General features: G+C 46.0%; 1 protein-coding gene across 7 annotated transcripts in view; it reads left to right on the top strand.

Annotated features, from left to right (window-relative positions):
- LOC120900354 (protein outspread) overlaps positions 1 to 27,654 on the top strand; it is a 196,527-nt gene that overhangs the window by 158,874 nt on the left and 9,999 nt on the right. For 6 of the 7 annotated variants that reach the window (XM_040307224.1, XM_040307219.1, XM_040307218.1 and 3 more), the window contains exons 6-7: positions 4,310 to 4,453; positions 26,791 to 27,629. In XM_040307224.1, the coding sequence (XP_040163158.1) occupies positions 4,310 to 4,453; positions 26,791 to 27,629 (983 nt within the window). Of the gene's footprint in view, positions 1 to 4,309; positions 4,454 to 9,933; positions 9,988 to 26,790; positions 27,630 to 27,654 lie in introns of all 7 variants that reach the window. The other variant, XM_040307220.1, reaches the window with a different exon arrangement.

The following is a 27,654-nucleotide window of genomic DNA, read 5'->3' as shown; positions in this document are numbered from 1 at the left end:
ATCACACGATCACACTTTTAGAAAACTGCAAACACAAGCTGCATGCATCCTGCATGCATATACCCGCAGTGAACCCATCATGTACGTAGTTATGCACGCCGTGCACTGATGCACCGAGCAGATGCTCTTCGCGGAAGCAGTGTGTTCCTTTCCGAAAGAGCATGACATCTCTGACACTGGCCGTCCCCGTCCACAAGACTCTCTCCGACACGACTCGCTCTCCTTGCCGTGTGGGGTGACAAAGATGATAAATTAGCTTTTAATGAAGCCTAGACCTCTCGTTTTCGCCTCCTTGTCGCTCGCAGCTTGTCTTTGAAGTGGCAGAAGAAACCTGCATATTTGCAGCACACAACACCACGGTCGACATGAAAAAGGGACAAGTGTACGGTAGAGAGCAAAAAAACGATTCAAACGAAAAATTACGATGTTCACCCCGAAAAAAAACCCACACATGTTAACACTGCGACGCATTTTCCTCCAACGTACGCACCCCAGGTCTAACAAAGCCGATTCGATCCAGGCCCCAGGCCGTCCCTTCGTGTTCGTGAATGCCGCTGCAACGCAGAGCGCAGAACGCGGTACGGCCGTTGACCTCTCCCGATGTACCTCGGCCCTGCCTCCCCCCTCCTCCCATCGGGTTCACGAATTATGAAAGTGAAAACTTGTCGCGCCCGGTTTCGCTTGTGCACCGCCCGCCGCGCAGTACGTTCGCCCTCGTCCCCAGCTCCAGCCAGGCGACGCTGGCGACGGACAGTCTTCCGGAACATAAAATCCTACCGCCAGGCGGGAACCAAACTGGGAGAAAGAAGGGGGAGGGGAAAGGTTTGTGCTGTGCTGCAACTGCTGCCGAACGCAACCCGAAAACCTCCCCCCACTCCTCCCCGGGGCACTGTGTGTGTCTGCGATCGCCGCAGAGTTTATTTATTCGCGCAGTCAAAGGTTTTGAAGCTGATTAGTGTACGCGAGTCGAACCGTAGGGTGCTGCCTGCAGTAACACGAATCAGCTGAGAGGGGCTTGGAGGGGAGGGTGGATGGAGGTTACAGGATGGAAAGATAAATCGATACCGGACAGACACGTTGTCTGGGCTGGCAGAAAAAAAATCAGGGAGGTTGGAAGGTTGGAGGAACTGGAGGAACGCTCAACGCCCCTCTTGTGCTTGGTGGATTTTCGATTTAGAGGTTTGTTCGTGTTTTGGTGCAATGTTCGGATGGTTGGTTCGGTGCATCCGTTCAGCGAATTTTAAATCGATGTCTCTTGTCTCACCACACCAAAGAGACTTTAAACGACCTTATCTCATTTTATATTGTACCTCACCTCCATCTTCTAATACCATGTTATTTGGTTTTGTTCTCCCCTTTCCTACGCGAACTTAAGTCTCTTTCTCTGTACCGGTGGTTATGGCAAGAATATATTGCCCCTTTAATTTTGTTATCCTTTGTGCATTTTTCCTTTTCTTAACTACAGTGTTTCATTAACAGCACACACTTAGAAATCGACGGTGAAAAAAACAAACACCACCCAAAAGCCTTCCCTGCTTGCAGGAATATTTCTTCCTTCGAACATTGGCGATTGTTTTCCTTTTAATTTCGCATGTCGATAAATTGTAACCCATCGTGAACCGTGTTTATCAGCGCGTTACAATTGCTAACCAGCGGGGCAGTAAATTGATTTCATGCCAAGCATGCCGGCACACGGCTTCCCCCGGGTAGAAACAAAAATAAAAGGTTCCTTATTAATTACAGCCATTTTTCGTGTTGTCTCCCGTGTAGCAAAATATTGGCTTTTCGATTGTCTCTGAGTGTATGTTCTTCCTTGTGTTTGTCTCCACTCGTTTTGCGTGCATGCTCACTGACACTGCATACATTGTTGCAAAGCCAGATATTCATCAATGGGCAGAGGTCACACCTACGGTCTCGGAAGAGTGATCGAGAGAGAGAGAGAGAGAGAGAGAGAGAGAGAGAGAGAGAATGACAGAGAGAAAGATATTTCCACGTGAGAAGAGGAGCGGAGACGTTTTGATAAGTTTCGCGTGTAATTATAATTTACAGCGTCACACCAACGCCAATAAGCACCTACTGTGCGCGCACGGGGATATGTGATGCTGATGCTTTTGCAAACTCAATAAACATCCCCTCTTGCATCTATGCATCAACCCCCAAAACCAGCTCCATCAACCGAACCGGTACCGATGGTACTCATTTCCATTCCTTCGTTGTTGGGTTTTTTTTTCTTTTGCAATTTTTATTTCCTGTGTCTATAAGTGCATTTCGCTATTATACGATCGAACCATCGACTTCTTTTATGCTTCGATGTAATACTACTTTTGCTCCCTCTCTCTCTCTCTTTACACATTTTACCCAACCCATAGTGCAACAATGTTGCAGTGCAGTCGTTATTGTGCCACAACGTTCTCCAACCGGAGGCAATATACTTGTAAACGTACATCTGCCTCCACACGCCCTCGTCACACGTTCCCCCGAAGCACATTCGAACTCGAAAGATGCATTGCGAGAGATCCGCCGACATTCGCTAGTTCGCTGTTGCATTCGATTGTGACGCTCATTTATCAATTGTATGATAATTGCACCGAACAAAGGCTCTTCTTACTACGGCGTGATACGATGAACGAGAGGGGTGATGTTGTTGTCTCCCGGGATGACTAGGGCCCCGTAGGAAGGCCCCGTTCGGACTCTGCACTCAAATGCTCAATGCTATGGCTTGGCCGGTTCTAGGGTTCATGCTTACAGTTGTTGTAGAAGAAGACTGTTCCATCCGTGCGATCATAATTTCTTCAACTCTAACATTAAAACCGTTGCCCCTTCGGTCGTCTTCTACACGGAGCACTGATTTGCTTCTTGAGAAAACCATGGTGGAAGAAAATACTTCTAACACATTTACACCGATTTAAAACTATCGGTGATGAGAGTCTTTGAGCGACAATTTCCTTAACACCGATGTCCCCACACATCCCTGTAATCGTAGCGATACCAAACAATACGTTATAAAGTATGCCTAATTTACGGTCACACCTTAGCACATCCTTTTCGCGCTGGCAATTATGTTGCAAAGCGCTGCTGCCGTTACGATGCCACTCACTGTCCTGCCCTGCGCACGGCACGGCAAGTGTCACAAACCGTCCCAGTGTGGTAGGACCCCGTTATCATTACCCGCAATTAGAATAAAACGAAACCATCACTTTGAAATGTGCGAACGATTTAGAAACATAAATTCTACACCAACAGTGCAGTCGGCCGCTTTGCCGTGCCGCAGCGATTAAATGCAATGGCCCTGACAACGGCTCGCTGCTATGATTATGGTGCAACGTGTTAAAGTGTTGAAAGGTTTCAGTTATGAAATAAAATACGACATTTCCAATCAGATGAACAACGCCAGTGGCCTGCGCAAACCAGGCGACCGGGCAAACTGCATCCGGTGGCAATGGCAATGCTGTGTGCACGGGGTGTCGGCTGTGTGCTGCCTGTTTACTCTCGGTTATCTTCGACCGAGCGCGCCACGGCCAGTGCGTTAATTATGTAGCTGACTGTTGCGCCCTCGTTTTACGGCCGCACGGGCACGGGCACATTAAACCTATTTTACTCTCGCCCTGGCAATGGGTAAAGCTATCCGCGGTGAACCTAACAGTGCGACCGTTTGCCAAACAAAGTTGATAACGATCCGATCGCATCGATCTCACTGTTGTGCGATCGGTTATTACAGTGTTCGATTGATGATTTTTGGTCTATTTGAGCTGGGGGGGGTTGTTGTTGGGTATGTTGCACGAAATCTATATTACTCCACGGGTCGGTTCTTATCTTTTACTGCGCCGAATCGGTTTGTTGATCCGCTTTATCCTATCTTATAAGCACCCATTTTGCAATGTAAATATAACAACGATCGCAAATCTATGATTTGGCTTCAATTAAAGTTTTGTTTCTTTTTCTTTCTCGTTTTTTTCTCTCTTTCTTTACCACCATCTTCCTTTTCCATCATCACCAATTTCTCCTTCATTTCGACACACACCAAATCAAATATGCTTGAATTGCATCCTTCACCTGCATTCCTTCCATCATCAAATAAATGAATTTCAATTTGCTTTGCTTCATGTTTTGCATGTTTGAATGCGTTTTTTCATATTTACTTGTTTGGTTCTGTATGTGCGTGTGTGTTTGTGTACGTATGCACGGTTGTTACGCTTGCACTTCGACCATTTGTGTTTTATTTTGTCACTCCTACCCCCACTCCTTCCACCATTGCAACACCCTTCCAAAATACAATGCAACCTGGATCTGATGCACGGATGCACCACAGTGTACAACGAGGTACAGTCGCCAATTTCGACCAAAAGCAACACGCCCCCAGGAAGGGACAAGCTTACGCTGCAGCTCGATGGCGGTAAGGCCCAGCCGCGACTTCGGACCCGCCATCGCTCATCGGTCGACGTCAGTGATTCAGGTGAGTTATGCATCTTTTGGTAGCACACGAATGAAACCGCTAATCGGGAGAGTTTTACTAACATTTTATTACTATTTTTTTCGATTGTATTTTGGTCATATTTTTGATAGTTTTCTATGATTACTTTAAAGAGCAACAATTATAAACATAAAAAAAAACTCGTCAGATTCAGCTGCTCCCTTGCAATTATTATTATTATAAGTCCTTCAATTCCATAATCATACCCTATTTACTGATCGGGTCTAAATATTACCTCGCTTCAGCATCCTTGCACATCTTACCCATTCACTTGCACCGCAACCAATGCACATATTTGCACTCGATTAGCGGCATGAAATTACATTCCACAGCATCCCAGCCGGTGTATGTGTGTGGTAAAATTAATTTAAATTTGTCATGATTTCTACCAATATCCCCCTTACGCCCCCCGCGCAACTAGCACGTCTTTCCCCCATCGGTCACCGCAACAGGCAAACACACACAGTGGCCAATCGATTTACGGAGGGGGATGGCTTGTGTCATTTCTTTGTATATCTCATTCGTTCCCTGGGCCATTCGTGAACCTGCTGCTGCGCACACACTTGCAACCTGTCCCTGGAAAAGTGCCCCCAGTGTCAAGTGCGGCAAAGATCACGCAAAGGGTTCAAGGTGCCCGGGCGAAGTAATTCAAGGCTATCAAACAGAATTATGAAACGTATTTTGAAAGGCTGAAACGTAAGGATGAACTGCAAAAAGCAGAGAAAGGGATTTATTTAAATTGATCAATTTTTCAATAAATTTAGCTGTGTTTTTGTGTTTTTTTTTTTAATTTTTATTGAAGTTTCATTTTTATATTATTGTTAATTTGTTTAGAGAATGATTTTTCACCAGGCCATATCACGTCGACGTGCTCTATCTTTTCTTTTTTTTATTTTCAATTCTCAAAATAATTTTATTATTTGTCCCTCAATCTAAAAAAAGTTGTTTTCATCCTAGTCAAAAATAGTGCAAAATAGCTATAATAAGTACTACATTCCTGTACTAAGAACAAACAGCATATTAGATACGTCAATTCAACTACTTACTTACGTTTAAATTACAATTTTGAATTATTGTAGTGATCGTTCCGCAAACACAAAAATGCTGCCTCCCATATTTGTGACGCCTTTTCTTCAACACATTAACGGGCGGGGCGCGTCGGAAAGATACTTTCAATTAAATAGATCCGATCTAGCGTATCGCGGTATCCCCGCGAGCAAACCACGACAAAGCCATGGCGACTTTTAATACTTCTTCGCGTGTGAGGTTTAATTTGAGCCTCCGAGTTGCAAGTTGTTTACTTCGTTAGCGCTACCCAATAGTCCTTATTTCTACCAGATCAGGGCCGAGGATGCTGTTTGCAGCGGTGATGACGGCACCAAGCGGCCGCTACATTTTCCCTTCCCGGAGTCAATTTCAACATCGGAACGATGATCTGCCTTCTGCCTTGATGCTCTACGGAAGGAGATGAAGATGAATGATTTTTTATCTTGTGTTTTATTTTTTCCCCCTTTCCCCATCTCCCTCGTTGGGTGCGTTCTTTCCTCGCATGATTATTTCTAGATCCTGCATGTAAAAAAAATCTACAGCGCACCCCGTTGACGCATACCAGGAAAGCGCAGCAAAGGATCACGTACAGCTAGACCCCAGACGAACGCTCCGGGGGACATGCGCGATTGCGGGCTAATAAAATGTTATGTTCCAATCCCGCGCGGCTCGTTCAGCGTGGCGCTCAGTAAACCGATGGAACCGATCGTAGATCTCTAGCGTTCGCCGCGCATCCTTCAGGCAAGATTCGTGCCGTCCGATTAGCTCGGCACTGGCCCATTCGCAGGCAAGGGAATAATTACGCATAAAGTTTAATTAAAATTAATGAATTTTATAAATAATACAGTTTATGGGCACGCACACTCGTACGTACCTTTGATGGGTGAATATCGATCGTCCTTAGAGTCTGGACCTATCTGTTCGCCTTGATCTTGCAAGAAGCGATGTTCCAACAGGACACCGTATCCATGCCGGATACGGGTAGAGAGTGGCAATGTCTCGTTCGAAATCTGGTGGAAAACTTTCATGTTAGCGTGACATTAAAGCCTCGATCGGATCGCTTATAGTCACACAAACAGCTCCACCAACAGTACCGGTAGTTAATCATTTTCGATTAACATTGCTGCTGATCGGCAAGCGCGCGCTGGCGTGATTGATCGGAGAGTGTGCGTAGTGACAGCAGTGTCACAGCGTGTCGAGGGGGAAACTCGCACTCAAATCATCATAAATTATGCGCAAGCGTGCATTCGCTGTTTGTCCTACGCAGCTACGTAATGACGGTAATTTTCAAGATGAGTTTTATGTGTTGATATTTCACTGTTTGTGCGCTTGTCCGCGTAAAACTCGAGCCAGCCGTCGTCAGCCGTCTATTATGGTCACCCAATGATGCCGGATAGAAAGTGAACCCTTAATTAGCGCCACATCCGTTTTCACGTGCAGTGAGCTATAGCTTAAAAATATTGGCTCAACAAAACTTTGAATGGAGCGTTGATGTTTTAAAATCGTTTAAAATCGGACTTATAAATTTAATTTAGATTTAGATTCAGATTCAGTTTTCTGTTTTTAGATTCAGTTTTCTGCATTTTTTAAGAGTTTTCTGCATTTTAGATTCAGTTTTCTGTTTCGAGTGGAGTTATCGCGCTTCCGTTTAATAGGTATTTTACGACACCATTAAGATCCAGCTCATAAGCTACTTAAAAGTAAGTTGAAGGCATGAAATGTAAAACCTCGCACACATACACTCAATGATTCTTTCGATCGTTCGAATCACGACCGAATTATCCACGACCGGGTGTAAATAAAGACATAAAACTCATATTCGCTCCACACACGCCGGACGATCGTGCGTGGCTTGTATGTGCATTGCAAACGACTTGCATCACGCGTCACGCTGCAACCGGCGATTATCCCACGGCTCCACCAGTCCAACAATCCAGCACCTATCGCGCTCACGGACGGTCTGGTCGGCCGTATGCTAAATTAATAGATCCACATCAAGAAATCGCACCATCAATCGCACCGAAATGTGATCCATCCTGTGGTCACTATCACAGGCTTCCCAGGGGCTTTCGATCCGCATCGCATCAGCCCATCGCTCGATGACAGCCACACAACAGCTCGGTTTGATTGAGCGCCCGATCGAGACGCGATGATAAGAACCGGCATCCGTGTTTTCCTTCGAGTAGGAATCTACTACTCAATCGAAGTAACTTAAGCAAAGAGTGGTGCGGGGTGGGGCGGAGTAGGAACATCGCGGCAATGTACCCTTGACCTTTCGTCTTGCCTCATACTGCTGCATTCGGGTACTGCACGACTTTACGACTTTTGCGTCGTGTATCGAGCGCTGTTCTGCAAGCGCATCACGAAAGAAATGGAATACCGGAGTGCGAAATCAAAAGAAACCCCATTGCGGTGCGTGATCTAGATAGTGATCGGAGCTGACGAGGAGTTGCAAATGGCTGATTTCTTCATTTCAATAGCAATTGGCAAGTACAAGAAACTAAGATTGTGTCGGAATAGTGAGGTAGTTTTCGAAACCACTTCACTTGACAGTAATTTTGCGTAATAGTTTATTGTAAGGCCATTGTTGTAACATTGATGGGATTGGAAAATATTTTTATAACAATCAAAAATATTGAAAATATTTAAACTAGTGTTTTAATACAAACAATATATACAAATATGGCTCAACATCTTAAAACCAAAAATAAACTCAAAGGTTCGTCGCTTGCCGCCAAATTTAGCCTTAAAACGAAGCGTTGAAATCTTTCGTTATCGCGCCTAACGTTTCCCACGCATTTTTGCACCGTTACGGTAGGGAACGGTGTCGTAATTTGCTTACACCAACCTGCCGCTCATCACACAATACCAGAAAAGAGGAAGAGAGAGCGAGAAAGAAATAAAGGGAAAGAGGGAAGAGGCACCATTGATCGATAAACGATTTCACTTTCATTTCATGGCTTTCTACCATCGGTCGCCCGCACTTCGCGGTGTTGGCTGCTTCCTGTTTACCGGGCAGCCACTGACCAGCCCCGCTCGGCAGTCCTGACTACACGTCGCAACAACAAAACCCCTGTACCTAAAATGGACCTAAAACGTTCAGCTGACGGGAACTTTAATTAACAGACCGAACAGCGGTGGTGGTAGAAGAAAGTCTGCGCGAATCACGCTGCCAAACGTTGAGGAGTGCGCGGGAAGCGAAAGCATGTGGAACCTTATCTTAATATGCGTGCCACATACATGCACACACACACGCACAAAGGCGCGCGCTCAATGAACGGCACCGAATTCGGTGCGGTCGTTGTCGATTGTCGACGATTTTCGCTTTCGATTAACTACCGGCCATCTTACACCGTTGACATTCATTCACCGCTTAATGCTTCATTCGAAATTCCCCTAAAAATAAGATGCACACGGCCTTCCACCATCTCTGTGCCGACTTAATGAACATGCGAAGGTGAGGGACTTTAATAGCTCCCTTCCAAGCGGAAATGAGCCCCACCGCCTCCTCTCCTTCTCGGGGCTGTCGCACGTTCGGTGGATCGTGTTCGATTACTTATCGTGCTGCGGCCACCGAAAGAAAGCACAGCAGCTTTTATGTTTCCGCTCGCGATCCAGTTCGCTTCAGCGTTGCATGTGAAGCATTGCCAGCACCTCCGCTGCTACCCAACCAGCAATTCGGATGTTGATCAGCGCTGGGGACACAATTTCTGTGATTAATAGCTTCCGAACGATGTCTTTCGGTTTTACCTACATTGTCGCATCGTTTTTGGAGATGGAATGAACCTGAAGGCAGTGAGCAGACCAATTTTAAAACCTTTTCCTTTCCTGCTTTGTCATTACTGGGCACACGGAGAGAGAGACCGTTTTTTTCGTTCCACAATACTTCTCACTGCTTTCGCGTGGTCACACATGTCTCGGGCACGTTGTCAGCGAATTAACGGGCAAACGGGCAATGAATTAATCACTGGAGTGTACCTTCGGCGTGTCGCCTTATAGTTCGGTGGTTTTCTCACGCGTTAATCGCGACTCGAGTCAATCGTGCACGGTTTTATCGAGTTTTTTTTCGTTTACGTGCTCGGTTCGGTTCCGATCCGGACGGTGGGAAATGGAAGCGATTGCTAGAATTATACATGCTTATGTAAATGTCAACTGATTCGCCGCTCGGGAAAAGGGTTTTACTGCGCTAGCTTCCGATCGGTTACCGCTGCTTAATGGTTCACATCCTTTGTTAGGTATGAAAATTAGTATTTTGTAAGCGGACGGTAAGCTAGCCGTAGAGAATTACTAATTGATTGAAGTTTATCAGTAGACCTACATAATTTTGAATATTTAACATACAAATAGAGATACAGCGTGTTCAATTTTAAAGACTCATTTCTAAACATCCCTTTTTTCTCTTTTTTTATTTCCAGGTGAGCAAGACGATATTGATTCTGGAATTGATTCGCACATCGAACCTGGTGCAGGTAAATGTCGATCATTACCCAACGAAACACGCAAATATTTATACCGATCATTTTCATTTAGCAAACTCCCTGTACTACCTTTATTAGCCTTTTGCCAACCCCCGCATCTCGAGCCGAGAGAAAATGTTTACCCAGAATCATTTACGTTTGACAAATTGCACACTATTTCTGCTTGATGCATTCGACATCGATATCCAGCAGCAGCTGCAATGCAAAAAGCAACTGCGCCAACCAAGCTCACTGTCGATCGTGTCGACTGTAGTTATAATTTTCCCTTCTTTTTGCGTAATTTCCACACTGATTGCCTCCGTACGCGCGCGCCGTTAGCGTGCAAATGAGCGGATCGCCCAAAAACATTGCACCACCACCATCCACGTCCGGAATGGAGCGGATGTGCCCATGGATTGCCAACCACTCGGCTGCCAGGAACGGACCTTGCCCAATGCTACCGATTTTTCCGATCCGAACACAAACGACGGCCTGGTGGGTGCGTGTTAGAAACTGTATACACCAGATGTGCTGTTGCCAGTGCTTGGACCCGGTTCAGCCTCTAATGATCTACTCTCCCCATTTCTGCTCACAACCTGTTCACCGATCGATGTAGATGCTGCACCATCAGTACAGTGTTTGTTGGGGTATTTCTCTATTTTTTCCTCTGCACGCAGTATCCCAGCTGTAGACAAGCGATCTCTTACGCCACACCGCATACATCCGCCAAACGCGCAAATGAATTCTCGATCGACGGATCTCGATGAGCGAACCGAATGGCATACGCCCCTCCGCCACCGAGGACTATTCAATTTTAATTGCACAATATATTCACCCGTTTATTATTTTAATCCAATACTTTACGAACGCTAATCACATACTTTGCCAACCATGTCTTTGCCAGCCATTGGTACCGACATTATCCTGGTGGCCAAATGCGGTCACGCGCTGCTGTTGGGTGGTGTGCTCGGTGTCGTGATTTCGGTGTGCATGCAGGGTAAAATATGCACCGCACGGTCTTTCTGCAGTTTTGCACTACAGCCTCAGACACACACACACACACGACGGCACGTCATATTTCTAGCCATGCTCTCCGTTGTGCGGAGGCAATTGGCGAGAAGTTGGAAGCTTTTGGTGCCGTGCCCAGGATCACTCATTTGCAGTAAACAAACAAGGGGACAAATTAAAACGCACGACGGGAACGGGAAGAGCAAAAGCATGGACAGTACCAATGTACCTTCTCCCCATTAGCTCATTAAGACTGCCCAGAAAATGGAAAGAGAGGAAACGACGGAATAAAGGCAAAAAAGATAAATAAAAATAAAACATCGCCTTTTATAGAAGTACTGGGTGCAGAGAGCAGCTCAACCACACGATGACAAATGATACGATGGGTAGAGTTTATCAAAAGTTCAGTCAATTGCCAGGATTGTAGCAGCAGCAGGATACGACGATGTGATAATAAGATAGTAACGTCACAATCAACCTGACAGCTGGTAGATCCCACCCCCCTCGAACGGTTCGTTGTTCAATTAAAGGTTTGAAAAATCGCAAAACACAGTTATTTTCAACCATCTAACGGTCACCACCGAAACTGCGCCATCGTTGACCGTGCGACCAGGTGTGACACTTGGGTGCGAACGATCGATCCATCGTTCGATTGCACCGTTTGGGTGTGGCACTGACTGGCCAGCAAGGTGCATTAGCCCATGCCTCGATCGATGCAACCCATTGCATCGTCGGAGCGGATTAGCGGATGATTAATAACTTTCACAGCAACGGGTAGTGCAGCCCATGTTTACGCATGTCTTTGCTGTCGATCTTGGGGACGTATGTATTGGACGCCACGGCCTTGGGCACCATATGCTTTGATTTATGATGTGTGGTCAATCGTAGCTCGTAAAACTTGTCTGTCTGTCTGTTTGCACCGCTGCGGATTTGCAATGGTGTGGTGTTTTGTTCGTGGTGCTTTGATTGTATCGTATTATTAGTGGACGCGTTTGTCCTTTTTCTTCAGCTACGCAGAATTAAGCTGCAAAATAATGCTTACAAGTTGCAAAAGATATTGGCTTATTTGCTGTCTACGATGCTTAACATCTGGAATTGTTTAACGGATGTGAACAATCCAGTGCCGTAATGAATGCAACACGATCAGTACTTATAAGATCAATTCCTGCGCGAAATAAATAGTCTGATGTTGTGCAAATTTCTCGAGCAAATGGAACATTTTTCCCATCTTCCCTTTACAACCTGCACAATTATCCTTGCGTGCGTAACAAAATGCATCACACGAAAGCCCTTTGCCAGATCCGTAAATTAGCAATCATTGCAAGACCGTTACTGGCGCTCCCGATCACCCTAATAATGATGATAATGGTGATGATGATGGGCACGATAATGGCTATGAAATAAAACAATCCGTTCTTGGTTGGTCGGCTTTTTTGTGTTGACTTGTGCACTCGATTACTCGCATTACGCATACACCTTGTATCGATTCCGGGCGCACCTCTAATGCAGGGGGGGTATTAAATAGCATATTAAATCCACTAACGCCTGTTGCCAGCGTTTGAAGAGAAATTCATGCGGAGCACACTCACCTGGAGCCGGATTGCAGCGCACGAGCAAACAGCAACCCAAGGGGGCCCGGATGACGCGCTAAAGTTATGTAGCACCTTAATGGCGAATCATTTCCCGTACATGTTTTATGGAGACCGCTCGCCCAGCTCGTACCGGCTCGGCTTGACCCCGGTCCTGGGTCAGGCCGGTGCTGCCGTTCGGGAATGTTTTGTATCGTAACCGTGCCGCTGCATGGCTACACTCCCTACCGAGTGACAACAATGTTGCAAGCGGTTAAGCTCATGGTACTGCCATCACTTTAATCGACGATTCCATGTTTTCCGGGCGGTGTGTATGTGTGTGTGTGTGCGACCCAAACACCGTATGTGGGATTTTGCTTTCCCCTCGTTCTCCCATTGGCAAGGAGAACAAAATAATAATAATAATAATAAAAACCTTCAACATTCCATTCCCCGACCACGGCTGTGGCCCAACCACGGGGCTCGCTTTGCAAAGCGCAGCGAGACACTGGAACACTGGAAAGCCGTTTGTGCAAGCTAATCCTGTGATTGACCATCGATCGACCCGTTTGCTTTCGATTCACTGCTGACCTTTCAAGGATGCTCATAAACGCCTCCCCCAAAACGTCTTGAATTGCCGGCTAGAAACGTTACCTTTGGCTACAGAAGGTATTCCAATAAACACTATCGAACCTATAGATTCTTGCCAGCAGACCCTTCTGTGTGACCCTGACCATTGCAGTGAGGAAAATGCAGTTGGTTGCTACACACAAACCACCCTGTACCTTCTCGAACACGCATGCAGGCATACACGTTCGTGTAAGTGACCGTTTAACTCCAGTTCTATCGAGACCGAACCAGTGTAAGAAAAAGCTACAATGCAAACACGACGCCACTTAGCCACACACAAATTGGCGCCGGCTCCATCCAAAGCGAAACTGACAACTGGCTCAACAAAACGGTGCAGTTGATCTATCCTGACGCATTATTATTATTACATCATCTCCATCCAGCGCTGCTCGGCGTTACAAGTCCGGCGTCCGGTATGCTGTCAAAACGTCCCCTGTCCCATTATCTGCTGCCTTTCCCCCCTCCCAACGGGTATGACGGCTAATTGTCAACGTGACACTTATCCGTCCACCAGACGTCGGTGGGGCACTACAGTAATAAGCGTAGCTTTTAGTAACCGTTTCCACTTCAAGCACCAGTAGCCAGCACAGAATGTGGCCCCAACACAACCCAGGTGGCCCGTCGGTGTGGTGCTGCTGGGCCAAAAAATTAGACAAAGGGCGATACTTACATCCCAGTCGGCAATACCCGGGTGTGTATCAGCAGCCCAACTTCAATACTTTATTTTCAATTACACAAAAAAAAACTTTACCCCGATCATAGCCAATTAAAAGTCAATTCATAAAAATGCAAATTTGTGGTCTGTCCTCAGGGGAGCGGGACTTGCCAGCGCGGAGAAGTTGTGTTGCCTTGTTGCATTCTTCTGGAGCGTAAGAATGCAATTCCCTTCGCCTGCCTCGGTCTCGGTGGCACCAATTGAACTCCAACAAGCGCAGCGTCCCTATTCCTACCGCGCTCTGCCGCAGTCCAACTCGTTGTAGCAGCGCAGTGCCGTGTCAACGACAAACTATGATGACATTCTGGAGTCACTAAAGTGTACAGAACTGCTCTGAAGCAACCGGGGGGGTAGGGTAGTGGAACACGCAACCGATCCTTCGCCTCGGTTGGAACTCTTAATTGGTATCGTTGCGATCATATTCTCGCATCATTGGGCACACTTCAATTAATATTTATGGTCCTGGAATCGGATCGAATCGAGGCTGCAGCGGGTGGAGGTTGGTGGATAAACCTTCACCGTTCCGTCCCCAACCCGCAAGACTCACCACCATCCTAGAATCGGACGGTATGAAGGGACAGAATAAACAACAAACAAACACTAATTTAAATGTACAATCCCGCGTGTGCCCATGTGTGCATGAACGGTACCAGTATCAAAGGCCGGTTGTGGTGATGGTGGCGGAGTTCTCCCGAGTCCCTATAAATCACGCTGCGCTACTTCTTCTTCTTCTGCGGAGAGGAGAGCGAGAGAGAGGGAGGGAAGGGATTAAAAGCAGGGAACTGTACGGTGCACGGTGCATCAACCTACGGCGGCGCGTAGTGTACACAAGAAGCGGTGGTACGCTTAATCCTGCTCGCGCTACACGCTAGCTCTTTCACACGCCTTGGCGCAGATCGCACGCGGCGCGATCATTATCGCAAAATTGCATATGCACTAGCACTCCCAGGCATCATCCACACTCCCTTGCGGCTTACCCTGCGAGTGGGTGGTTTGGTTTGGTTGGCGCAAACCGCTTCGACTATTAGATGGGAATCGGTTGGCGATAGTTGGCGAGGAAATTTATTAATCCCCTCAAGGACCCACCCTCCGCATCACTACCCCGCTAACAAAATCAGCCCGATCACCACCTTCTAGCTGGGTGCTTGAGTGTGTAAAGCTCTTGAGCCATTGCTTCGATATCTATTTCCCATAGATTTTATCTAGAAGTAGATGACACTGGCGGATCTTCCAAGCGGAAAAGGTTAATCATCATATCTTGCTAGTCAATGAATAACCAATGAGAAACATTTTAATGGCTTAAGAACCTCCGTTCACTGCCGCTAATCTCATTACACAGGTGAGATATTTTATCGCCAGACATCTTCATGTTTCAGTATCTTAAATCAAAAAAACTGATAGTTTGAATTTCGACCCCAATATATCGACTCGATCGACAAGGGCCAAGAAATTCGATCTGATCATCAATATAACATACAAATTCTTGCTCCAATATGAGATCAACCGCGCTCCTCCGCCTCCAGTGTGCAATATGATCCTGTGCTGTTTCCCCAAGGAAGTCATTCATCTGATTCGGAAACACAACAGGTGTAAAATTTAACTCCTCTTACATTTCACCCAAACGACATTCAATGTGTGTAGAACACGTTCTTTTCTCCCCCTATCATCCCCGCGATGGCTATCGATTTCGTACCACCCAATGGTCGGAGATAGCTCCCAATGGTCGGAGAATAGCTTTCCACAAACGCCTTCACAAACGTGTAAAGTGGGCATGTTAATATCGACCTCGCCCAGTGTCCCCGGCCCGGATTGCCCTATTCAAACAGAGCGTGGAAAATCATGTGGAGTTCGAAAAACGCAGACGCAGCATGCAACAGCTCTAGCTGTTGCGCCAGACACGGTTGCTGCGCCGAAGATAACTTATCATTATCCCGCCAGACTTCGGGACAGAAACCGACAATTTTGAGCGTACACCATGAAATGTGAGACTTGTCATAACATGCTACCAGTCGGCGGTTTAGCGGGACGACGCGAGCACGAACCACCGCGAGAACCCCAGGGGTAGCGTTCTCACGAACGCAATCGAATCGCAATCTGATCTGAACTTCGTTCTCAAGACAGCAGCCAAAGCGAGCGAACCGTTCTGGTGCTGGTGTCCGTCTGTGCCGCTCCTCCGGTGGCGTCTCGAATGCAGCATGGATGCGCTTGAACGAAAACGAAAACGTACACGAACTCACGAGGGTGGTGTGAACGGGCTCGGCGGGGAAAAAGAAAACCAATGCTCGGGACAAGGGAAAACAATCCATAAATTATAACAAATATTCATGTTGTTACGGATCCGCGCAGCAAAACCGTGGGGCGTCCGGTACGGTGGTGTTCGAGGTGTACGGCGATGATGGGCCGGCATTTTCTCGTGGTCGTGGTCTAGGAGTCGTTCGCATCGCAGACGAAGAGAGAAGACTCTTGTGGATGTGGTTGTTTTCGGAAGAACTATCGGAGGTATTCTTGCCCAAAGAACTTTGGAGTTTGCGCCAAGGTAAACATTGAACCAAGGTACATTTCCACTTATGCGTCCCACCGTCTTCGGAGATCAACATTGGAACAACGAGCTAGATTTTTGCCCCTTCGGAGTTGCACATCCACCGTTCGGAAATGATAGTGAGTGATGCATAAATAATTACCCACTCCCTGAAGTGCAGTGCAGGACCCCATGACCGGCGTATCCATCGGGCGGCTAGCAGGGCTGGGATCATACGAGCCCAAACGAAAACACTCCTGCCCTCATAGATCAACCACTACGCACTGGTTTGCTGGTAATTGGGACGCCCTTGTGAGGTTCACTCTGCTTCTCTCTCTCTCTCTGTTCCTCTAAGATGCGTACTAGAGACGAGATCAGATTTTGTGCTGGCATCAGTGTTCTGGAAACCAGACAAGAACTACACCTAGACAACCTCTTCTTCCCATTTCCTCTGCACGGGTAGAACAAAGGTCTCCCTTTGCTGTGTGGCGCATTCAACACGGAACAATTACCAACGGCTTGGGTCGAACTTCGGAAGCAAACTCTCCTCCCGGGTCGAGCGGTAATCGACGCTAGTTAGTAGGATGCACAGCTTCTTTCTTCCACCCCGCTTGCCGCGAACGGATTTGTTCTCGTTCTCGTCATTCCCGTATCTCGAGACACAAGCGCCAGACAACTTCGGCAGCGGCCGCTAATCAACCCAGGGTTGCAATTTGCATAAAAATTAACCGGTAATATGAACAAATTAAAGTCGAACAAATGAGTGGCAATTATTTCGGTAGTCGCATCGCATTGTTGTTGCTGTTGTTTGCGATGAGACTCTCGAACAGCGTCGGTCGGGATGAACAGAACAAAAACCGTGTTGCTAACTGCATAAAGAATGCTATTATGGAAGCTATAAGTGAACCAGTAGTAGTCCAGCAGCGCGGCCTCCAAAACCTTTAGTCACCGCGTTGATTATGTTGCTGACACTAGATTCCTGAACTGAATCAACAGTGGCGGACTGTTCTTGCCGCCATGTTATTCCTGTACAACTACTGGAATTCTGGCATTATCGCAAGCCGCCCTACCATAGATTCTTGCACGTTTTCGCTCGCTCTACATGGAGGAGATCATGGGCGCAACACGGCACGCGGATGGTGAACTACTTTACTACGTTGCTTTGCCGTTTTGCCGTCTCGATCGTGCAAAAACTGCAAAAAAAATACAATAGCATATACACCACCGAAAACGGAACCCTAGGTTACACACGATCAAACATGATGTTCTCGTTTGCCTTCACCTCCTCTGCAGGGTGACCCAGGGTGGCGAACACCGCAGCAAGGATGTTAACAAGTGGAATAAAACATAATTTACCCCGTCGTTTATGTGACTCACGTTTGCTACGGTGCGTTCGGGAATTAGAAGTTTGCTGGCTCGAGCCAAAGCATACCGTGCCGTCGTTTCCTGCCGGCAATCATGATAATAAATATAACACTATGCTGTAACGTGCAGGTGCCTTTACCGTGTGTAAATCAGAACAGAATATCTCAGGAAACAATAATTCTTTTGCCAGCTTCAAGGACACTCAAACCCCATTCTAAACGATCACACCACAGCGAAGAGAAACAGATTTTTTGCTTAAAATGAGACATAAAAGCACTTCAAACTAAATGCTTTTTTTGCTATATAACAAATCTCCGATTACCGTTCGAAACAAAACGAGTCTAAACACCCGATCCGGTGCACTTGTTGTCGGCCAAGGACGGCCACGGCGAACGAAAATGTGCACAGAGCGTTTATGTCACCCGTTGCACTTTGCACGCGCGCGCGCTTGTGTGTGTGCTTATTTGTCAACGGGTTGTTTCGATACGATTTATTGCTTGCCCGGACGGTCTCGCGGTTGCGGCGGTCAAAAAAGGCCAACACTAGAAACCGAATCGTAAAACAAACGCCAGCTCGTAAAAGTGAAGACACACGTTAAACTTGCAGCTTGCCCGTTTTGCCCATCAAGCGCTGCGAGAATGTGCGTATTTTATGGCGTATTTTATGTTCAATGGTTTCGATTTCTAGATTACGATGCGGCAGCAACCGCTGCTAGGCGGCCAACTTTAAGCACACTTTAATATCCATTATCCTTGTGCAACTATGAAACACAAACTAACCAACTACTCAAGCGTCCATGTGTGTGTGGGTACATTGTTTGAGAAATTATAATAATGAAAAAAACACGAACGGAAAGGATCGCAAGGGTTTTTTTATTATCCTTCACTAAATTATACGTATTTCCCCCCTCCCATAGATCGTGCTGCAGGCTGTGCTATTTTCCCTTAGCCTTTTCCTGCACCCGTCTTAATCACTCGCTTGATTTACTGCCACCGTTAATGATGTGCTTGTTCGACGAAACTGCAACTCAATCTCAGTTTTCTGCTCTGCGCTCGTTTTTTTTTGCCCTTTAATCACCAAACTAAACGCATTCTAGACTGCACGACACCCACCACGCGCTCGCTGCACCCACCCCGTCCTTGGTTGGGCGGAAATTAGTGGCCTATTTACTTTATTTAATACTTGTTATTACTTATTACATTTCGCATGGGGACGCGTCCCACTGTCGCTAATAAAGCCGGTAACGAGCGTCTGTGCTGTGGATGCGACTGTGGATCGGATATGTATAAGTTTTCATTTCATTCCTGCTCCCGACAGCAATTACGAGTAGCTAGACCAGACACACCGACCAGCGGGGTGAATGGGGAACAGGGAAGCAGAGGCATTGAAGGCATGTCGATCAATCTGGTCTGCAGGTTGGTCTGGTGCGCGTTCCGCAGGATAGCGTGCCTGTGTGTTGGCCCTGCGTTGCTTTTCGGAAGACGCTGAAACCTTCCAACTCGATAATAAGCCCTCACCCGTCGCCTTAATGAGTGTTTGTGCATCCTCGCATCGCACATTCCTGGCCCTGGCTGGGGCACGTCATTGAGCGCTGCGATCGGTATATGAGCGCTGAGTTGTGGTCAATCCGTCGCGAAATGATACGCCGCATCGGGATCATTGCATCGTATGCGGTGGACGTCGATCACGGCGATCGAGTTGTGATGGCCGGCCGGGACGATTTTTTAATGGAAAAGCAATAAATGTGGAAGTGTTCAGCGGTGGTCACAGCGGCGGACCAATAACGAACACGGGTCGGACAGTTTTTTCCATTCCGCGCCAGTTGATTGTGTTGCCATTTTCCAGCCCCATTACCCTATCGATAACGGGGATAGCGTGTGGGATCGATGGGGATGCGGGATGGGGACCAAAATGCGGGGAAACCGTCAACGTGTTGTGCATTTTTAATTCACGCCTGTCCCCGACTCCTGGCGTGACGATTCATTAGAGACAAGCTTCTTGCGCCCGGAGAGGTTCGGACTGAACGATTCTTTCGTCAAGGTGCTGAGCGGGTATCGTCATGGATTTTAATGTGCTCGTAATATGCGCACATTCTATTGTAATTTGGCGTCCCCGGTGAGGGGGTTTTCTTTATCGTGCCTTGTTTTATGCATGTCGGTTGGGGCAGCAGCATTAAATGCCGGTTGAGGTATTGCTGGTCAGTGCTGTTTGAATGTCGTCGTATGAGGTTGTATGTTTTTACTGTCTTTCATGCGGAATGTTAATGAACAAGGTTATCATAATGGGGTTTCATTGCATTAGCAACACAAGGATATAAAGTGAGATGAGTTGTAATACATCGAACAGATGGAATGCCATGTTGTGTGTTTTCTGTATCGATTAGTTGTTGACAAATATTTAAGAATTAAGATTAAGATTAGTAGAGATCTAATAAGTGAAAAAGGTGACCACGGTAGGTGTACCAATTGTTTTGCTATCGACAAAAAGATCAAAATAAAGAATAAAATCTGGATATTTACGGTTTCATATCAATGTATTCGTATATTTTATCGTATTTCCTTATTTTATAATTATAATCACTGTCCACAAAACAACCACTGCTTATCGATGAGCGAAAAAGCCGCTCATCATTCAATTTCAAAATATTAGCAAACTAGAGCACAAAAATTATTACAAATGATGCAAAAAATTCGTTTATGATTCAGTAACACTGAAACAACACAGTTTTTGATCGTTTATCAATTTTTAATAATTATTTTACCGTGTTGAAAAATAGCACAACAATTGGTGCAAGAAAAACTGTCATTTACCAGTTGTTGTGCTATTCCCATGCCTACAAGTTTTGCTGTCAGTGTACAAAGTTGACAAACCTTATCTTTAAAATATTAAATTTTTTTGACTTTCAACATCTAGTTATCAAATTTTGAAATAATAAATTCATTTAAAACATTTACCTTAGAGTTTAAAATCAATTTTGTTAGATTAAACTATTCTTGCACCATGTTGGACTAGCACAACAATTGGTACATAGCTAGCACAACAATTGGTACATAGCTAGCACAACAATTGGAACACATAGCACAACAATTGGTACATGGAGAAGGTTTTGGAAAACGGCTATAACTTTTGTAAAAAGCATTCAATTTACAAAATGTAAAAGCAATACTGTAGCTAAGATGTGAGTCTATCTACTTCACCTTCGTTTATAATTTTTTTTCAGTAGTTTCGTCACAATACTTGTTTTAGTCCAAACGCGATACTAACTCGTCCAGGATTGGTGCACCTACCCTAGTTAGTTTTCCTTCGGTAATCAGTTGCCAGCTAGTGATCGTTGCATTCAAACAAAGCAAACGTAACTAACTAAATTAATTACTAATATGTAACCACAAATTTGCCAAAAGTATAGTAGCTATATAAAATTTGACTAGTTACATGTTATTGTTCGTATAGGAGTAGAAATGTAAAAGTGATATGATAATGCTGATTGTTTCATGTATATTTGTTTGCTATGTGAATATATTAATTCATAATGAGTAAGCCTGTAAGTTATAAGTCACAGAAAGCCAAACCCATTAGCGGTACAAACAGGCATTGACCGACAACGGTTGTTGTGTCAAATAAGAAGAAGAAGATCCTGTTAGTTGGTATTATTAGTATGATAGTAAAACAATAACATAACTTCAGGCGTTTTGTATCTTGCTGATCTCTTACACGATATCTTGATTTAATCCCAAAGATGCACATTTAAATCTGTTTTTATCCTTTCGACCATGAATTGAAAAACATACAATTAAATCACGATTTTTTATACCTCATCAAAACTAAATTATTCCTCCTGAATAAAAAAAAAACTAAATTAAAGCGATGCATTTATTTTGACACAGTACGAACAATAAAAACTGCCCATGTTTCACGTGCACAATAAATAGTTCCACTTGCAATTACATTATTACCGTACATCATTCTCATTTGCAAGCGTGATGAATAAATGTTTATTGCGAGTTTCATTTCGTTACACTCCCTTTCAAATTACCCTACCACTTCTCCCCCAAGCATACGGTAACGATTGTAAAATATCACCACGCCGGCGAATCAATTTGCGTGACAATTGCAAGCCAAACCGTGAGCCCATGTAATGCGCCACGCTTAATAGCCACGCGATGTTTAGCGGTACCTGGTGCGAATCGACCAAATCACCGCGTGAATCATAATATTGAAATCTCAATAAAATGAGCGTGTGCGGCATTGGATAAGCTACCGAATCACACCCACCTTGCGGCAATCTAACGATTCCCCTTGCATAAGGCCTGCCTGCCACGACTCGGAGTTGGACGCCTTCAGGGTGTGTAACTTCGCTCGTTGGATTGCCCTGCCAGCCGTAAAAGCCAATCGCCACAATCCAATCGAATGCGAATGGACGTAAGTTTTATGGTATATACAACATATCGGCCACTGGCGGGCAGGCATTACACAGGCCCGCTCGAGAGACAGCGGAGCCTCAGGGATAAATCGACGCTTGATCGGGGGGCGGACTCTAATGCGCCCAATCCCATATCGCACCACCGCACAATGCCCGCTTGTGATCGATCGAGCAACCTTCGAAAGGTGTTGAAAACATCACAAAACTTGCTCCCTTCTCCCATCATCCCTTTTTTGTGCGATCGATAAAGGCTTGGCATAATTTTAGCATAAGCCGCAGCTTTTGATGAATGAAGTTCAACATAACATTCCTTGCTGCTGGAAGCATTTGAGCACGATCATGCCGCAAGGGGTAACGTATGCGTGAATGTGCCTTGGGTGAATTGCGTGAATGAATTCCTTGGGTTAAGAAGGATGTCGTGTCTTTTTTCTCAGGCAGAAAGCGAGTCATTTAGAATGCTACACTTTTATGCTACAAAAAAGAGCAACCCATCGGTGCGTGTGGCTCTTCTCCTTGAATGATCGTAAGAACCCCAAAAGGGAATGGAGGTAACCGGTGACTTGCTTATTAACACCACCACCATGAGCTACATAGTATTTAGCGCTTCCGAATATTCGTTGTATGTTCGTTCCATCAAGCGATGAATCATTTTTTCCCCGGTGAGTTTGGTAGACTGTTGGTACATGGTGCGCAAATCGTGACTTTACGTCTGTATCGACACCACCGACAATTATTAGTGGGTCAATGGTTTAAGGACAATTAGGCCCTAGTACGTTACGTTCTCTTCGGATTCTGAGGCTGCGGTGTACACTAGGGGCCAAGTGTAAGCGGTTGAAGAGGGTGGTTGAATTTTGAGACTTATTTTCGGGAGGTTGTAAGTCGCCACTCATAAGTTAGTGTTGTGATTGGCAGAGAAGGATGTAAGTTCTTGTGATCTTGTAGGCTTTGGAATCAACAAGTTTGAAGTAACATTTACAGTAATGTGATGTGTAATTATCAGGCCACAATTTTTAAGACTTTAGTTGAACAATCAATGCTGGTCCTATAATAATCCATGAACCAATGCTACTCAGAGATAAAAATAATCAAACCAATTCAAAATCTGAAATAGTTGCTTTGAATGAATTCTTTATTTAACACAATTTAGTTAACCCTCACTTGACACGAGTCATGATGTAGGATACTTGGAATGATGTTATGGTAATAACTTTCCGATCGTTAACGAAATTTACTATACGTTTTTTATGTGCTACGCAGATTTAGTTTAAATTTCCCCAGTTCTAGTTTCAGCTCCTTTTGGATTGAAATCGCAAACAGAAACCAATCGTCCATGAATGTTTTGCATCCATTCCATCCCTCTGCATAAACAAAAACTGCTCCCCGAGCGCGCTCGTTAACACCCAGCCCCCATGTGTGCCTTTACGCCAGTCACAATCGTCGACACACATCGCACGCGATCGCTATCACACCTAATTGCACACCTCACCTTAAAAATCCTGCCCTGGACACGCCGGTCAAACGCCGTGCTAGACAATAAAAACTTTGCACACATGCCGCTTTGTGACGGCGCAATAAGAACTGTGGAGCAAACAACAATCGACGGTCCGCTCGTGGCCCCCTGGGAGATCTGTACGAACTTTAGCCTTGCTTCGTTCACACCTTGGGCAACCTGGTCTAGTAGTAGCCTTGAACTTTCGTCACGCATCCGACACAAGGAGAGGCCTCACATCTCAGACCCCCCTCCGCAAGGGTAGAGGGGTGTCCATTTAAGGATTACGAGTGAAGGCTTCCTCTAAACTCCAACTGGAAGCGATGCAAAAGAACGGAGACGTAGCTCATCGTCAGCATTACTTCCGCTCCTGCAGGGGGGGGATGATAGCATTTTTGCCGCTGGACGACCAATTAGCCCGGATCGGACCGAACGCGCGACAGGACCGAATCGACGGGGTCCGATAATGATAGCTTTTAATATTTCTTAACGATCCCATCTTGCGCGGTGCGAAACGAGATGTGCGACATGTTGCCTCCAGTGTCGATCGATCGCGATTTCGCTTGCCATGACAGCCTTCACGGTGCGGAGTTTTAATTTGTGTTGCGTACTTGTTTGACAGCGGCTTTCAGCGCCAAATCGATCGACAACAGATCGGAAACCGTTCGCTCTGGTATGGAAATTACTACGTCTGTGCGGGTATAATTCTTTCCACGGCAAACTTCTCTTCCGGCAGCCGCTTTTGTGCTCCAGCGTCATCTCCTGGAGAAGTTCTTTTTTACTTTTTGGGGTTCGATCGCACAGTCCATTCAGAACAACTGTGAGGCTTTAACGCCACTCAACCACTGCTGGAATATACACCTTCAGTGCAAACCGATATTGGCACTGATCGGTAGAGGGTCCGCGTTTCCCACGGACAGCTGGGAGTGCCGCCGAGACAACCGTGTTAAGTGTCTTGCCAAAGCCCAAATAAAGCCATCGAGACGGGTCACGGGCTACGGGCCTTCAGGCTTTTTTTTAACTTATTCGTTCACATGCGTACAAGACGACTTCGAGCTGTGCTCACTTAGAACACTCCATTACGATTGAGCGATCGAGCTAAACATGCTTTTAATTGAATTTATTTGTTCAGTTTTTCGCGTGCCATGTCATTCGACGCGAACCGAAAACGCGTCTCCATCCGTTACGACGTCGGCCGTCGGTTTGTCCCGCATGATCCGCGGCCACCCCCCGGGGTATGTGTGTGTTTATCCTCGCTTGTTAATAGCTGGTTTTACAACGGCCTGGGAACCTCCGGACCAAGGATGGGGCTACACGCTTGTTGGAATGTTACGCCGAGCGGTACGCTTCGGTGCTGTACAGCACGCAACACAACGCCGAGCGCGCGCAAGTGACACGGTTATAAAGATGTTAGAAGCGGACAGACACCTAGGCAGTCGAAGGAGGTTGTTAGGTGTGCACGGTCGTGTCACTTCGTGGTAGGAATTTTGTTCGCTTGTTCCTTACAGAAATTGAAGTTCTGGGGCGATGTGAATGTTAAGGCATCACTTGATGTGTGAAGACAACGGATTGGTGGAATGTTTTAAGAAATTGAATGCCATCTCTAGCAAAATAATCATGTATTTTACGCTCTAATGAGCGATGGCATTAGTCCAACTGTTGGAAGGAATATAGAACATGGGAATGCAAATAGTAATGCTTTGTTGGTCGAGGGATCGGTAAACATTTCAACAAGTGGACCAGAGTTCTGAAATGTGCTCTCATTTTTTGATGTAGTATACAGTGTTGGTAAGAAAGAACGTACACAACTACGAGAGATAAGCTTGAGTCAAAGAAGAAGTTCTTTATCGTTTGAGTAAAAGTCAAATACATATGCTAACATCAATTTTAGTCGTTCAGTTGCGGACAGCTGGAGTGTTTTTGTAACAAAATATGAAATGAGGCGTCATGAATTTTCGAAAGACTTTTCTATAACCTAAAGAATCTTATTCTTCGCATGTTATGTAAAAGTCGTAGTCGATAGCTCTTAGTCAAACAAGTAAATTCATCTAAAGAAAAAGAACATATTTATTTAGTAACAAGTACGCAGCACGTCGCTTGTGGTAAATTTACCTTTTCATTATTATCTTCTATCTAAAACGATTGACTAACAAACAGTCTCCCGAAAAGAGTAAAAAATATTCTAGCTGATATTGATATTTGAGCTCGTTTTTTACCAAAAAGACTTCAAAAGCTTGAAAAAGTTCATTCCTCTTTAAGCCTTTCGTCGAGTTTATTTACTAACGTAATCGTCAAGTTATGATACTAAAGTAATATTCTTCTAACACAAGCCAACTGGATTCAAATATCAGTTCTGAATAAGATTTTTATGTTACTATTGTGAATAAATACGATAAAACATACGTCTATTTACATCCTTCTGTTGTAAATTCTTGCAAATCAATTTGCATAATGTTGTATTTTGACGATCTCTATGTTAGATTATTTTTAATTTGTAAACCTATTTAATGCACGATTAATAGCTAATAGGTAATAGAGATATACATCCTAGGTCATTATAGATTCATTGCGCAAAAATCTCTTGGGGCAATTATTCAATAATTCCGATTGGAAAAAGAAACAAACTTGTTTCATGCGCAGCAATGCATCGGAAATTTATTTTATTTGTAAATTTCTGTTGCACCATCGTCATTCCCCTGTTTGAAATGAACATACAAAAAACCCACTAAACTCCAGTTGCAATTATTAACATTCTCAAGGGGACGTCGTCCCTTACTTAGACACACTTCGCTCGAATCATTTATCGGACGCGTCTGATCTATTCCTGCACAAAAATAGCACATCCACCATTTGCGTCTCGGTACGCCAGGGACACCCTTCATGGCGTGACCATCGCGCGCTTTACCACGCTTTTAACGCATCATAATTATCACGTAGCACTTGGTTTACTGCGCATCATGAAGTCAGTCTTTTTTCTGCTTCTGAAGGCAACCTGAATAGAGAACTAAGCCAGCACCAACGCTAGACCTTGCTCCGTTTCTTCCTTACTAATAGTGCGTGTGTGTCTCTCTCTCTCTTTCTCTCTCCCTCTCCGAACAATAGCGGCCAAATGTCTGCTGCTCGATGGTGGCGTTGGCATCAGCGGCACCGAGCTGCGCTCGCGCGACGAACCAAAGCTGAAGGATATCGCAAACACGATCACGAACGTGAACCGCTGGAGCAGCCCCTGCATCACGGACAGCCTGTCACTCACGGCGGCCGACCATCACAACCACCATCAGCCGACGAGCCCGCGGGACGAAAACACGATCCCCCCGCAGTATACCAACGGAACCAATGGGGGAGTCGGTGGAGGAGGAGGAGGCACGGGAGGTGGCAGTACGGGCGGGACCGGTGGAACGCCTGCCAGTGTCGGCGGCGGTGGCACACCGCTCCAGATGCGGCCCCACTCGCTCACCCTCCCGTCCAGTGCGCCCGCGATCGTGTCAGCCATTGTGAAAAAGATCCCCACGTCGCTCACCGGCAAGGGATCGACGGGTTGTCCGGTGCCACCACTCGGGGCACTGCACCTGCCACCACCCTCCACCACCACCACCAACGCAACTAGTCCGAAGCTGAAGCCTAGTCAAACGCATGAGCGGGGCGATCCGGACGGCGACTGTGGGGCGGACGATGCGCCCGCCAGCTATCTGGGCAAGAACTCGGAGCACCGCGGCCCGGACGCCGATCTGCTGCACGCGAAGAAGGGCTGGCTGCTGAAGCAGGACGGGCGGGCGGGCGACTGGAGCAAGCATTGGTTTACGCTGCGCGGCGCCGCCCTATTCTACTACCGCGACCCGGTCGCCGAGGAGAAGGGCGTGCTGGACGGTGTGCTGGACGTGAACAGCATTACCGGCATCGCCGAGGTGCTGGTCAACAAGGGCTACGGCTTTCAGCTGACGGTAAGTAGCATCAAACGCGCAAGCG

This window comes from Anopheles arabiensis, chromosome 3, assembly GCF_016920715.1.
Source record: "Anopheles arabiensis isolate DONGOLA chromosome 3, AaraD3, whole genome shotgun sequence".
Taxonomy (NCBI): Eukaryota; Metazoa; Arthropoda; class Insecta; order Diptera; family Culicidae; genus Anopheles; species Anopheles arabiensis.
This window is presented reverse-complemented; position numbering and strand designations above follow the sequence as displayed.